A 16,274-nucleotide genomic window follows, 5' to 3' on the forward strand; every position below is an offset into this window, starting at 1 on the left:
CCCTGGAATATTATGTTTTTTAATATGAGAAGTCAAGTAAAATGACACTATTTATTGGCTGTCTGAACAGATTACAATATGCAAGCTTTTGAGGCAACTCAGGCCCATCTTCAGGCAGGTGGTCATCCATTTTGACTAACACGGTAACTACTACTAAAGTCATGGTTCTTCATTGGAATGCAGAGTCAAGAATGGAAGTTGTTGTAAAGCTTGCAAGTCCCCAAGTGCATCATTTACTAATGTTTCCAAAAATGCCCACTAAAGGGGGAAATCCTGTCATAAAATCTAGCTAGTGACACAGAGGGCAACGCTAAAACCTTTATAGAAAAAAGACTTGGTATTCAAAAGCTCTGTATAACCAAAAGTAAGCTTCCTTCGAGCATGAAGGCACAGAAGGCAAACCTTTCAAAAAAGGCAATATCAAAAGCAAATAAAATCTAGATCACAAATTTAATGAATAGTCAAAATACAGAGCACAAAAAATAATCATATATCCAAGAACTCACCACTGCCAAGCACATTTCAATAAGCCACAAGGGTCTGTGGGTTGCCCCCACCTTTTTAGGGCTGAGGGCAGTTTGAGGTGGTAGGCAGGTGGCCCAGCCACTTGGGCGACCACCCACAAAACACACGGAACACTGCAGAACATACATTGATATAAAAAAAGTTTAATAATCATTACTGTTATCATAAACGATTAACAAAATAAACATAAAAGTAATATTTGAACCCCAGCTGGTGGGTAACCTTTGCTAAAATACAACAGAAGGCTGACTTTAATAGTTTCACTGTGCTAGTATTGAGTATTAAGTTTAAGTCAAGCAATGTCAGAATAAGAAAGCTATGCATATATCAGCAATTAGCATGCACATGAAGTTGCAGATCATTTGTTTCAATTCTTTTGTCTGTAATAGAATTCATTCATTGCTAGTCTCCTTCCAGATTATTGTTATGGTAGTACCTCTCGGACACATCATCTGAGATTCCCAACCTTGCTTTTCTTGCAGATCCACTTATTGGGAGTGGTGCACTGGGATGATTGGAGGCCACTGCTTGTTACCAGGACACAGTGTTGGCTGGAGTCACTGACGTTCAGGTGAAACCTGCCATGACAGATGAATGTGAAAGTCAGACATCAGAGAGATGAAGCAACAGATTTCTTTGACAATGGCAAAGAGAACATGAAACTCACAAGGTAGTGTTGAGCTTGGCTCCATATACCCAGTGCCAAGGCGATGCGGTATTGCGTCTCTGTAGTCCAATCCAGTAGCTGTCCCCATGGAGTCTGATGTGATCTGAAACTTGCTCCTGTGGAAGACAGAGAGCCATTAATGAGGGGACCAAGTAAAGCAGGATGAGGTCCTCAGTCGTGGTAGGCAGACAGGCTTTTTGAGATTATTTTCTTGAAAAGTTATTCTTTGCAACACATACACACATGCATTCTCAAATCATCTTAATCCAACTCATCTAGTGTGTTTTATTTATTTGGCTAACTGTTCTTGAAAATGCCAATTACAGTTTTTGTTTTCCTCTCCTCCAATGTCATCAGGATTAAGTTCAACAACAACAATATTTATTTCTATAGCAGATTTTCATACAAATTATGTAGCTCAAAGTGCTTTACAGGATGAAGAAAGAGAAAAAGAGAAAATATAGAAATAAAATTAGACAATGCTAATTAACACAGAATAAAAGTAAGGTCTGATGGACAGGGAAGAGAAAAAAAAAAAACCTACAAATGGATGGAGAAAAAAAAATCTGCAGGGGTTCAGAGGCCACGAGGCCTCCCAGGCCCCCTCTAGGCATTCTACCTAACATAAATTGTTTCAATTAGTCCTCATGATTTTCAGACTTCACATGGAAGAATTTGATGATGATGGTCATGTGGACCTCTGGCCTTCAATCCATCAATGTAGGGACATCATGGTGCTTTGATCAGGTGGTGGTGGCACAACGATTAAGTAATGGACAGATAGTCCATTAGCACTATACACAAATAAACTGAACTAAAATAAAATGTTGAATATGTTTATGGTTTATGACTCATTATAAGTTGCACAATTCACATTCACTTGTGATTCTTTAACAAAATGTTTTACTTTCATTATGCATGTTAAATGTTTTATCATGTGTTGTGTATGGAAACATGACAATGGCACATGAACTAAATGGTTAAATATATAATTAATTATCTATAAATAATATTATTTTTATATATAATCAGTTATATATTAATTAATAAACAATTATATTATTTATATACACACCCACAAATATACTGTATACTGTATATCAAATTAATACACCAAATTGCAAAGAAATCATACAAATCAAATGAATTGATTTATTTAAATGGTAGTTAGAAAGAATCGAATCAGTAAGGTGAATCGTAATGCTCATCAATAGACTCAATGTGTTGTATGTGAGACAACCATGAATGAAGTGTGTTTAAAACTGTGTGAGAACAATTGTGCAGCTCACCGAGTGTCACATTTCTACACCAATCCAACACCTCATGAAGGCGGCATTCAAATTAGGGGCAAGTGATTTTGAACTGAAAAGATCCAAGGAGTTCTCGTTAATCTGGTCAGACAGACAGACAGCAAGCTTCTGTTTACAATGAACCATCTACAGTTGAAAAGACTCATAAAAAACCTTATTAGACATATGAATGTGTGTCACATGTGCAGATAGCATGTTGCTTGTCTGTAACATAGACATAACCTGATGCAAGAGAAAAACCTTTCCTTAGCCTCAAATTATACATTGGCATTCAACGGCATCAATGGTCGAATGGTAAATGTGAATGACATGTCGGAGGTGCTGTGTGTGCTGTCTGTTCTTTAATAATGGCAATAGTGTAGGAGTCCATGTAAGCTTGAAAGAATTGGCAATGATAATGAAGAGCCACAGGAGATGCAAATTTTAATAAACAAAGCACCCAACTCAACAAATTTGCTTAAAAATACCACTAGATACACAGGAGAGGCTGCACAACATTCACTTAATAAATATTCACTTGAATAACTGAAAGAAATGTAACATTACTGCCTAATTGAGAATTCAAATATGCCATGACAAAGTAACTGCAATGTTTTAGCACATTGTACAGTGTATCTATTGACCACAATGCTTATATAAACTCAATTTGCTGTTCTTATGTCACATAGTGATGTAATGGTTAGAGTCGCTTCCCAAATGTGCAAAGCCTACAGTGGTCTATGTGTGTGCCTGTCTGTCTATCTCCACTGTCGCACTGCTCATTACAACATGAACATTAATTATTAAACTTCAATTACCTTGTGCTACTGAACTACTGAGTGGACTTCAGCAAGTTTAGCTTCTCTCAGCGTCAAGTCTTTTGTTCAGACTCTTTTGCTCTTTTTCCCTGAAACCCCGGTAGTGGTTTAAAATGCACGGACTGGAGAAATTGGGGGTAGGGGTTTTAGAATGAAGCCATGTCGGTGCAGCCTTTGCAATGTAGGCTTTTTGCTGATATTCACTACACACTTTTTTATTTTTTACAGACGTGTATTCTCGTTTGAGAACCATCCCTGGCCCCATGAGACTATTGTCCTCCCTATACCTTGGCTCAGCTAGGTGCAGCCTGAACTTTTCAGTTCCACCTTGGGGGCTTGAAGGCTGAAGCCTTTTAAAGTGACCCATTGATTGATTTTTTATGAAATATTAAAAGGTGTGTGAATTTGTACATCTTATAACTTTTAAGTAGCCCTCACCTTTATTTATTTATTTATTTATTTATTTATTTATCTATTTATTTGGCACATTTATCAAGGAGACCTACAAAGAAAGTTATAACACTAACGGCTCATTTATACTTCATGCTCAGAATGCGTATGCGCCCGCATCATGGCTGCCACGTGTTCCCAGCGTTCATTTGATGCGTCCTCTGAGCAGGTCCTCAAAAATTAACACGATGCGTCGCGAGTTGCAGTACCAGCAAAAAGTCGGGGGGCGCAGTGTGCTAAAAGTTGGAATGTGACGTCAGAGTCTCTCTTTACTATCTACACGTGACAAAAAGTCAATTTGCGGATCCTACGAGATCGGTGTGCACGCTTTGATGTTTGATGAATGGTTCGATGTGGTGAAGCAAAGTGCTGACATACAGATGCATCCGTGGTGCTTTTATATATAAGCGTCGCATATTCCCGATCATAATGACATGATGCATTTTAAAAGTCTGACATACCGTCTTCTGTGCAGTCTTTATTTCTAGGGCTTCCTCCGGTCCTGACAGTAGTGGTAAACAGCAATACATCGCCACACTGAGCACATTAAATGTATGATATTCCAACTCTCTGCACATTTAGAATCCTTAGATTTATACTTTAAATCACTTTCATGATGAAATTCATTAAAGTATGTATGTTACATTTTACAGATAAATTGGTGATTTTGTTTAAATAATGAATACTGTTAATAATTACACACATGTGTGACACGGTGGCACTGCTGTCTCGCACGGAGTCATGTTACTGATATTCCCTGCCTGGAGTTTACATGTTTTCCTGCTGGGTTTCCTCAGTGTGGTCCGGTTTCCTTCCAAAGATATGCAGATTTGGTTACACTAAAATAACGCCAGTGTCTGTAACTGCATGTATTCAACTTGCAATAAGCTGATGCCTCATCCAGGGATTGTTTCTGCCATGTGCCCAATGCTTGCTGGATTGGACACATCCCTGGACTGATGGATTTAATTATTAAACTTCCTTTTCAGAAATATTGCAGTAAGATGTCATCGGAATTTAATGAGTGTTCCAGGCAATTCACAAAAAAGCAAAGCCAAACCTGTTCTCACCATAATAAAATCTCGCACTGCCACCTGGTGGATTTGGTTTTAAATAAAGTACGCGCGCAAGTATAAACAGTACAATGCTTGTGTAGCAGGAGCATCCGCTGCAGCATGTGTCGCGTCGCGTGAAGTATAAACCCTGCCTTACAGAATGAATATGCAAGCATCAAAGCAACAAAGAACAAGATAAAAAAAATTAGCACAAAAATATTTGATAAAAAAGACTCCTAAACAGAAGTAAATTGGATGCAGTATGAATAGATAAAAAAGGAGATCATTCCACAGCTTTGAAGCAAGAATGGAGAAACATTTTTCAGTCTTGGCACATCTGGCAAGAGGAGGAATGGTGAGCAGACAGGCAGAAGCATAAATCAACTATTTAATTTAAATGAGATTTCCACTTTGACCATTGAACAGAAATTGGAAATTTATGAATATTCATTTGTGTTTCTGCTTTCCAAACTGAGTATTTAATGTTGAGATATATTTTAATCCCGTCATTTGGCAATTGTACTGCATGATGAGATGTTGATAGATCTTCATTTTGTGTGATTTTTTTAAAATTTCAATATTTGACTGCTATTTCACCATCACTGGTACCTGAAGTCTAATACTTTTTTAAATGCAATGTTTCCCTCACATGAAGTATACTAGAGACCATCTCCTTCCACAGCTGCTGGTTCTTTCCATGATCTTCTCTCTACCTTGTCCATTGTGTATACATTCATTTCACCATTACTGCCTCACCCAACACCATCTGCACTCAACAACTATGTGAGCCAACCCAGACCAAGATCCTTCCTGAGACTTGCTAGTGGCCACGAACCCAGGCCAATGGATTTAAGCAGAGGAGCAGGTCTCATACTCTTCAGTCTTTATCATCTCTCTGTCACTCACACACACACACTCACCTACTGTGTGGCTTATTAGGATGTCTCTGCCTCTTCTAACAATGTTTGTTCATATTGTCTCTCTCTCTCTCGCTGTTTCTCTCTGCCTGTCTGCTCACCATTCCTCCTCTTGCCAGATGTGCTCTCTGTCTCATGCTCTTCCCATTTTGATAGCATCTTTCTCCCAGCCCCACCAGAAATTTCATAGCAAAAACATCCCCAATATGAGGTACTTGCCTGCCAAAACCTAATGACTTACTGTGAAATAATAATGAAGATGTCTGGGAGCCAGTTACCAGCAATCACTTAGACACCACTTGATTTAAAAAAACTCTGTTTTCCTCCAGAAAATGAAGAAGTGGATTGCAGAACTTTGGAAATGCAATCGATCCTTACCAGCATTTCACTATCCTGGAAAACAGCAAGTGTCATCTGGTGCTCCATACAGGACTGGTTACTGAGCTTCCAAGAATTCCTTTCAATGGAGAAGAGGTAACTTCTGTCCCCGGAAGACTTGTATGTGGTGTTGGGTAGCACATCTGAAACACCTGCCAAAAAAAGAGTAAAACAGTGGTGTTAACTTAGGTGTGTGATTCACTCATCACATGGATTGGTGGGGAATATTTGGGTTGACTGGACACTCCTCTGCATGAATTCATATTGAACCCCGAAAAAGGCAAGAATAAGATCAGTTGGGGGGTATTTTAGAGACTGTAGGATACATACATTAATTTAAACTAGAAAATACAATATTGGTCCACATATAATCTCTATATATATAAAATCCAACATCTGTCTGTCTGTATATCTGTCCGCTTTTCACCCGATTTGGATTGGGTTTTATTCTACAATTTGTTCCAACATTCCGGTTGATTTTGCGACTTTTTTCATCACATTCAGTATCATAGTTCACTTGTGGTATTTATTTATTTGATTTAATCCGAGCGAGACGCAGCGGGCTGAGGGGAGGGGGGCACGGCCCTCCTCATTCATGTGCCAGCCTCGGGGCATATCTTACATCTGCTTAGCTAGCAAACAAGATAACTACTTAACAGATTTAGATTGTTTTTAATTTCTAGAATTTGCTTGAATATTCCGGTTGATCTTGCGACTTCTCTCATTATGCTAAGTAGCATAGTTCTCTTACGGTACGGATTTATTCGGGCTAATCTGAGACAGAGGCTGCGGGCCGAGGGGAGGGGAAAGCGTGACATCAGGAGTGAGGAGTCGGCCTACCTCTGTCTTTTACCTACACTTAGCTGGTGATACCTATTTGTTTATTGATTTTTAAAGTTTCTCCTGTTTCACTACTATGCAGGCGGACCCTCAGGGAACGGCTAGTTAGAACATATGTATGTATTCTAATACTTTATATATTCTGATAACACAGGTGAGTTAAAGTGACAATGATAGCATGTCTGTTTCTACGAAATTTTAAAGCATTTATACATTTTGCTGATTTCAGTTTGAAACTAAATCTTCACTAAATGGTACAGTATGTTGTTATATGAAATGTGAGAGCTGGCTTAGTTGGGGGCAGCAAAGATTTGTATATCATGTGTGGGCCCTTGCTAGATATTATAAGCAGACACTTCTTACTTGATGCTCCTGCTCTAAAGACAAACTGGCCCCTAGACTCTGATGGGACTAAAAATGACCTGTAAAGTGTTTATAGGGAGAGGTTTATAGGAAACTCCCAGCCAAGATGTCAGTGTTCTTGGAGTTAGGCAATGGCTTAAGCAATCGGTATTATAATTATTTAGAAAAGCTCAACATAAAAAGTTGTGTCCTTTACACACTATACAGGAGAGAGGCGGTTGGGTCTTATACACCGAGACCTGAAACACACAATTACCAAGGCCAATACGAAAATCAAATAAGAATCTAAATCAAGTGCTGATCAAACTAAACCTTAGCTTTCTTTAAAGTCTTTCATAATACTATCACCAAATTTCCTACTTTCATTTTTTTGAGTATTTTAGATTCAAAATTAGAATGTGAGCTGTGAATGCTGCCATCTTTTATACTGTGCAGTAGAAAAGCATTTTGACACACTACATCTCTAGCAAAGGGTGCATTTGTCACCAGTAAATTGACGGCAAATATGAAAATCTGTCACTGTCTGTCAGTTTAACAGTCATTATCTGGTTTTACCCCAGTTGGATATTTTCTCCAATCAAAAAGGGTATTGGAGTAAACATTTTTATAGTCGAAAACTAAAAAACTAGGAAGGAAGAGAAGTCAGATAGTTTAATAAACCCTAAAGGAATATATCTTGTGTCACACTGATATTTTTCACTTACCGTGCAGAGAGAAGGAACCGATGTTACATCCCAGGACTGGGTTTATCATGAGCCAAAGTTCTTCTTGGTGAGCAAAAATTCTCAGCACATTTCCCTATGTGTGCCACCTACCATTATGGAATATAACTATAGGATTAATATGTACAAACTGGTGTGGATTAATGAAAATGAAAATTTATTAAATGGCATGTTTATTTCAACTGTTCTTTGTAGTGGTGAAAGTCAGTAAGCAGTATGTTGGTTTTCCTAATGTTGAGCCTCAGACAGTTCATAACGTTCTCCAACTGACTCTTCTCTTCTGTCTCATCCCCCTTGTCATTACACCCCAAATGTGCAGAATCATCTGAGAAGTTCTGCAAGTGACATGGCCTTGTGTTATACAGTATTGGTAATTGGAGGTATAAAGATAAAAGGGGACAAGACTGTTCCTTGCTGTGCTCCAGTTCTGCTCACCCAGGCCTTGAGTCTCACAAACTACACTCTGCCTAACAGATATCCCGTTAACTAGGACACCATTAGGCTCACCTACATATCTCTGAGCTTACCCTTTAATAGCCAAGGCTAGATGGTTGTTAAGATACTAGATAAATCAAACAACATAATCCTCACAGTGTTGGCAGTTTTGCTGAGTGGAAAGATAATAATAGGATGTTGGCAGCATTTTTCGTCTTTCGGCTGCTGCCATTAGGGGTCACCACAGCAGATCATCTTCTTCCATCTCTTTTTGTCCTCTGCATCTTGTTCTGTTACACCCATCACCTGCATGTCCTCTCTCACCACATCCATAAATCTCTTCTTAGGGCTTCCTCTTTTCTGCTTGCCTGGATGCTCCATCCCTAGCATCTTTCTCCGAAAATACCCAGTATATTGGCATATGTCCAAACCAACACAATCTCCCTATTCTGGCATTGTCCCCAAAATGTCTAACCTGAGCTGACCCTCTAATATACTCATTTCTAATCCTGTCCTGTCTTCATTCTCTTCATAGCTGTACTTACTTCCTCTTTGCTAAGCCGTTGCACTTCCTGATTCACAATCTCCACATCATCCAACCTTCTCTCTCTCTCATTCTCTTCATTCCTCAACCTCTCAAAGTACTCTTTCCATTTATTCAGAACACTCTCCTGACTTGTTAATACTTTTACATCTTTATCCTTTATCACCCTAACCTTCTGCACATCTTTCTCAGCTCGGTCCCTCTGTCTAGCCAATCTGTACAGGTCCTTTTCTCCATCCTTAGTGTCCAGCCTCTCATACATCTCACCATACGTATTTCCTTTAGCCTTCACCACCTCTTTCTTCACCTTACCTCTTATCTCATTGTACTCCTGTCTACTTTCTGTACCTCTCTTCTTTGCCATCCTCTTCCTCTGTATACTCTCATGTACTTCCCCATTCCACCACCAGGTTTCCTTTTCCTCCTTCCTCTGTCATGCCAAGCACCCTTCTTGCTGTCACCCTTACTACTTCTGCTGTAGTTGCTCAGCTATCTGTTAACTCTTCATTACCATCCAGTGCCTGTCTCACCTCCTCCCTAAACTTCAACTTGTAGTCTTCCTTTTCCAACTTCCACCATTTGATCATTGGCTCTGCCCTCATTCTCCTCCTCTTTTTGATCTCCAATGTCATTTTAAAGACCACCATCATGTGGTGCCTAACTACACTTACCCCGGCCACCACTTTGCAGTCTTCAATCTCCTTCAGACAGACTCTTCTGCATAGGATTTAATCTACTTGTGTGCATCTTCCTCCACTCTTTTCCTAAATATTCCTATTTACCATATCTATGTCCATCCTTTTCGCAAAATCCATTGTCATCTGACCTTCTGCATTTCTCTCTTTGACACCATACCTACCTATCACCTCCTTATCCCCCCTGTTCCCTTCACCAACATGTCCATTGAAATCCTTTCCAATCACCACTTTCTGTCCCTTTGGTACACTGTTCACCACTTCATCCAACTCACTCCATTAATCGTCTTTCTCATCCATCGTACACCCAACTTGCGGGTCATATGCACTAACAACATTCATCATCACACCTTCATTTTACAGCTTCATAATCATCACTCTGTCCGACACTCTTTTAACCTCCAAAACACTCTTGACACCCTTTCAAATTTGTGATGCAACCTTAAATTTATCAAATTGGTTGGTGCACAAGAGCCATTTACTAAAGGTGAATTTCAGTTGATGAAAATGAAGACTCCAAGTCTTGATCCCTGAATTATTAACTGTACTGGCAGGCTTGTCTGTTTTGTTGGTTCTGAATGCTTCTCCTTGAAGATCTATGATTAATTTTTACTTCCAGGGATTGTCCCGTTGCGAAGATCATCATTGTACAATCATACTGTGAACACTAAATGAGCTCCACTTCAGCAGTGAAGGAAGATTCCCAATTTAGATAGAGACTTCAAGTCTATGATGGAAAAATCAGGACGCTGTATTTAGATTCAGACTCACCACGTTTTGGCTGGAATACCACAGTGACTGCCAAGCCACAAAAGGCTGCCAAGGAAGTGAGGATTAGACAATTTTTAAGGACAAGTCCTCGTCCAGGTCCTAAAGAAATAAGAAAAAAAAAAAAAAAACTGACTAAAAGCTACAATTGTAGTAATATAAACACGTCCTTTGGTAGTTGAGACATTATTGTTAGGATGTTGTTACTCTAACATCAGTTATGTCAATGGTTTTGCTGCCCTGCTTGTTGGTTACTATGACACGATGTGGTGCTGGGAATGTGTGGCATGTGGTCATGGAGTTGAGATGTTTAATAAGAGGCACCTCAGCTACTGTATGTTCTGTGATGAACCAAAGTTTTTGAAACTTATAATCTTGATTTGTTTTCATTTTTAAACTTGTGTTAATTTAATCTTGCATATCCGATTTGTTGCTTTTCTAGTCATATCATTTTGTGCTCTGTTGTTTCGGTGGTCACCATCATATTGTGTCATTGCAGGGTCATGGCCATTCTGTTTGTACAGGGTGGTCTAGATCTAATTATGCAGATCCAGATCGTTTGGATGACTTTGATTTATGCAGGGACGATTCCAGTTCGGCGCAAAGATGATTCTTTATGTCGTCAGTTCATACACTTTTTGATGGTCCAGGATTTTTCGGGTGATTTTCTATGTAATAAACCTAAAAAGTTATTCCGTAATGAAAATTGCATAATTAGATCTGGACCACCCTATAGTTGTAATGCTTGTTTCTGGTTACATTACATGTTGTTCTACTATGTAGAGAGGTTTTTTGGATCTTTAAACTTTAAACAGAACGATATGATATACTTTCTCATTTTGGCCCTTGCACACTGCTTCATTTCTACTGAACTGTACTCTTGTCTTATATTTGGATTTGTTGAGAGACCTAAGGTAGATGTTCATTAATAATATACTGTTCATCATGCTTTTCACTTTCTTTTCATGCTTTGCTCTCTTACTTTATATCTTCTCAGTTAATCCAATAATTATACTGTTTTGTTGTATATAGGTAAGTCCATGCAAGTATTGTAAACATTTACTCCACCACCTTTACTTATGCATATGTACAATTTCGTCAAAAACATTCACTATATATTTTTTTTTTCATGTGGATCTGACACAGTATCTTTTTCTTGATATTTTCCATTATCTGTGAATATACGAGAATGAGGAAGGCCTTTAATCCTTTATCATTGATCTCACACTTTAGTTTCACTGTAATTGTGTAAAAAATGTATTCTGTTTTCTATCCAAATAAGTGCCTTCATCACATCAAAGTTTTGTCCTTCATGAAAGACTTATTTTTGTATGTAATGTCTTTTCAAATTAAATTTTATTTGTCACACACAATTATATACTGTACAATATATAGTGTGAGGGATGAACTGGCGTCCCAGCCTATAAGGACCATACTCCCTTACCTGACCAGGAGGCCTTACTGAAGGTTAGGGAGGGAATAACAATATCTAATTTCAGTGACAGAACCCGGATGTGGAAGGATGTTATGGCAGCTACAGTGGAGCTGGTGTCCCAACAGCCACTGAGCGACACCTGGGATGGACTTGGGAACAGGGAAGGACAGCACAGAGGGCTACAGTGTGCTATAGGTAGGGTTCTGAGTTAAAACATAGCCTCCACTTAGCTCAGGGAGTTGGAGTTAGGAAAAGGAAGACAACACTCCCCTGGAGGAGTAAAACAGGGATCAGAAAAGGAAGAAAGGAAGGATTGTAATGTTGTGATTTGAGAAACAGACCTGTGGAAATGTATTTTGTCCAATAAAAATACCTTTACTCGATCCTGGATGTCTGTGTGTAGTTGTGTCTGGAGTTTTGGGGCTTAGTGATGCCCCATGCAGGCCAGAGTAGTGAAATCCATAGTTACTAAACTCCAAAACTGTGTATTACATTAATATTACAAACATAATATCCATCCATTCATTATCCTAACTACAGGGTCATGGGGGTCTGCTGAAGCCAATCCCAGCCCACACAGGGCGCAAGACAGGAAACCAACTCAGCACAGGGCGCCAGCCCACCGCAGGGCACACAGACATAATAGTGAATAATTAATTAATATAAACATACACACACATGATATATGAAAATTAACAACATGGCATCATGTTGCTCTAGTAACTGTCCTCTATTAGGATGTGGATGGGCTGTGGGCAGAAGCTCCTCCTCACATCTCTGAGCTTGTCATCAGTAAGGTGTAGGGGTTCCCTGACCACATCCCAGAGAAGAGGTCTTCTTTGGGATGCCTGGTATCACTAATAATTTTCTTTACCTTGGTCTGATATTGTTTGGTGTCCTGGAAGTTTAAGATTGAACACCCAGTGATGTGTTGAGGAGACTACACCACTCTCTGCAGAGCCTTGTGACTTCTACACCAGGCAGTAATAGTTCCTGTCAGTATGCTTAAGATGGTGGATGTGTAGAATTTCTTTACTAAATGGGCTGGCAGAATTAAATCCCTGAGTTGATAAAGATGTTGAGGTGTTCTTCACCAAGGTGTCAATGTGCTTTATAGTAAGCCAGGGCCTCTGTGATGTGTTAACTGAGGTATTTGAGATAAATGGGTATATGAGCGAAAAGCAGGACAATTATAATGTTTTACTTGGTATTACGTGCGGAATAAGCACCAAAGTGAGATGAATTTACGTTATTTACAACACATCGGAAAGCGAACAAATAGCACTAATCAGTCAGAAAGAGCAACACTGAAATCATACTGTGAGTCAGACCGGAGCTGCATTTGGGGAAAATGGTGGGGGAAGGATGCTGTCTTTTTAAGGCAAGTCTCTGTTCAAATGTGCTTGCATATAACGGACGTTGGCAAAAGAAATACAGCACTATGAGTGCATGTGGGAGTGTGACGTGCGGAAACGTGGGTGTGTCAGCTGGTCACGTGCACTGGGTTTACATCCATACGGCAGTTCCCCTTCACCCAATCAAAGCAGTCGGCCTTCTCATACTTGGACACTTCTGCCATCTCTTGGCAATTTAAAGAAACATGGGTAAAGAGTGATGTACAGAGACCAAAGCTGCCACTAGATGGCGCTGCGGTGAACGTCTATTGCAACGTGCGGCCATCTTGTCGATAATAAGTACAGGGACATGTGCCGAACATTGTGTCAGTGAAAAGGTGCCCTTTGGGTCACCACGAACATTTTTCCCAACCAAACATACCCCATGACCTTCTCCTGGTTGGTGCTGATCGGACGCCCGGTGCAGATTTGTATGGTGGACAAACAAACATACACACACATACATTCATCGACTCTGCTTTATATATTAGATATAGTCCCCTCTCAATCTCTCTATCTTTATTTATATATATATATATATACAGTTTCTCTATATATAATCTTCATTTTGATCTTGATCTTTGTTTGTCCGCGAATGAATTAGAAGAAGAAGCACTAGATGGCAGTAGAGAGACAGCTAAAACATAGGCATTGCATTAAGAATCTCCTCCAGGCTTATACTACTGAAGACTGTAGTACTCCAGTCACACCTCAAAACACAGACATTCAAATTAAACAAATTGTTGTGGTGTAAATTAACTAAAGAGATCTTCATTTTGATCTTGATCTTTGTTTGTCCACAAATTCTACGCAATTCCAGTTTAGTACGTTGTTGTTACTCACGGATGTCAATAATGTGCCGGAATAACGAAAGGGGTGGTGGACAGTGTTACGCTGTTTAGCTCCTGAGGCCTGGTTAAAGAATGAGATTGCCGAAGATAAAAGGTACGTGCCTACGTAACATGTGAATGAAAGAAAGACTGTGGGTAAAATGAATGACAACGTAACAGCACCTTCCGGAAATTATTATTGTTACGGTGTAGCTGGCAAGTGCTGCGCATCTCACAGTTGTACCGTGGCTTGCTCACATGTCAGTGAAGTGATCCCTATTTATGCTTTAAAGAGCCTGGATACCTACGTGTCCCCTTTTATAACCATTGCTCCGTATATTGTATTACTCTTTGATTGCCACAAAGCAACCTGCGAGATTGGAGAAAGGTTGAGAAGACATCGTGAGAGAAAACGATAGTGTCGTGAAAACGAGACGGACTGTGAATGGACAGAAGCAGAAATGCTCCTACACCACCACATAATTACGATTCGGACAGTGATTCCGAGTAGGCCGTTCCTATCGAATCAATATCCAAAGGTTTTCTTTTGTAATTTTGTTTCCCTTATAAAAAATCATAATGCTGTGCGACGAAGGGCCCAGTTCACGACTGGCAGCCGCGTTTAAACAGGGAGCCCTTCACAGAAAACTTTAACACGTGCAACGTAGTTGGGCACTCATGGCTAGTGTATATATATATATATATATATATATATATATATATATATATATATATATAGATAGATAGATATATAGATAGATAGATAGATAGATACATAGATAGATACATAGATAGATGTTAAAGGTACTACTGATAGATAAACAGGATGCCTTCACATATTTTCTTTTCTCGGTAGATAATTACTTCTTTTTTTTTTTGTTCTTTTTGTTTTGGGTTGGAAGAACTACAGAAGTTTGATTTATTTTAAAGGTAAGAGGAGGTCAGTTTTGGACTTTCTGGTTGAACTTTTGCTGACATCATAGATTTAAATACAGTAAAATAATGGTCACTCAATGAGCCATTTGCAATGTTTATCATTTATATAATATCATTTATGCATATTGTATAAATCCATCCATCCATCCATTTTCCAACCCGTTAAATCCAAACACAGTGTCACAGGGGTCTGCTGAAGCCAATCCCAGCCAACACATGGCACAAGGCAGGAACCAATCCCAGGCAGGGTGCCAACCCACCGCAGGACACACACAAACACACCAAGCACACACTAGGGCCAATTTAGAATCGCCAATCCACCTAACCTGCAGACACGGGGAGAACATGCAAGCTCCACGCAGGGAGGACATGGGAAGCGAACCCGGGCCTCCTAACTGCGAGGCAGCAGCACTACCACTGCGCCACTGTGCTGCTATTGTATAAATAAAGCTAACAAAAAAAAATTAGCTTCTTGTTTGTAACTCCTTCACATGAATTCTAGTGGACATAGCATGACTAATCCTTTATGCCATGAAAAACTAGCTATTTTAACCAAAAATATATAATTAAATGTGAAATTTATATTTTAGCTTGTAAACCATGCAAAAGCCAAGTAATGAACTCAGTAATGAATACTCCTAACATTTCTTGATTTTTTATGTAAGTCCTTACCCCTGAACCTAATGTGATGGAGTGACACGCACCTCTGGAGTGTCCTCTGTTGGGCCTTTTCTTCTTCTCTATATTGTCTTCTTTTTCCGACGACAAGCTGACATCCATTTCTTTTTCACTTTGAGTCTCCTCTTCCATGGCTATGAACTCAAGTGACACTCTGGCTGTTTGAAGTTCTTTCTTGTTGTGCTCTGTGGCTGCACTTAAAGTAGGAAGTTTAATCGGTGAATGTGGTGTCTGTGGTTTTGACTCATTGTGTTTCTAAACATCCTCTTGTTCTGCTTTTGTGCATTATCATGGTTTGTAGACTTCTAAAGAGGAGAGCCAGAGAGAAAAAATAATGGTTCTGATTGGTATTAAGTAAATAATATCATAATCATCACATGGTACAGTCATCGACTAACTTAGAGATGTCGTACAAAGTATCACATACATATTTTAGACATGGAAAAGAAAACTGAATTATTTAGAGAAAACCCTGCAAAAACATCTAAATGTATAGTGACTGGACCAGGACTTGAACCTGGTCCTATTTGGCATG

General features: G+C 39.3%; 1 protein-coding gene across 1 annotated transcript; it reads right to left on the reverse strand.

The window, feature by feature from the left end:
• Positions 1–514: 514 nt before the first annotated feature.
• LOC120528667 (C-type lectin domain family 2 member F-like) lies at positions 515–15,997 on the reverse strand. Its single transcript, XM_039752826.1, has 5 exons — positions 15,766–15,997; positions 10,470–10,568; positions 6,100–6,251; positions 1,193–1,308; positions 515–1,103 (listed from the first exon to the last, which is right to left on the reverse strand). The coding sequence occupies exons 1-5, from the start codon at positions 15,869–15,871 to the stop codon at positions 974–976; spliced, it is 603 nt and encodes a 200-aa protein (XP_039608760.1). The 5' UTR covers positions 15,872–15,997; the 3' UTR covers positions 515–973.
• Between the last annotated feature and the right edge of the window lie 277 nt (positions 15,998–16,274).

Source organism: Polypterus senegalus, chromosome 4 (assembly GCF_016835505.1).
Source record: "Polypterus senegalus isolate Bchr_013 chromosome 4, ASM1683550v1, whole genome shotgun sequence".
In the NCBI taxonomy this organism is placed as follows: Eukaryota; Metazoa; Chordata; class Cladistia; order Polypteriformes; family Polypteridae; genus Polypterus; species Polypterus senegalus.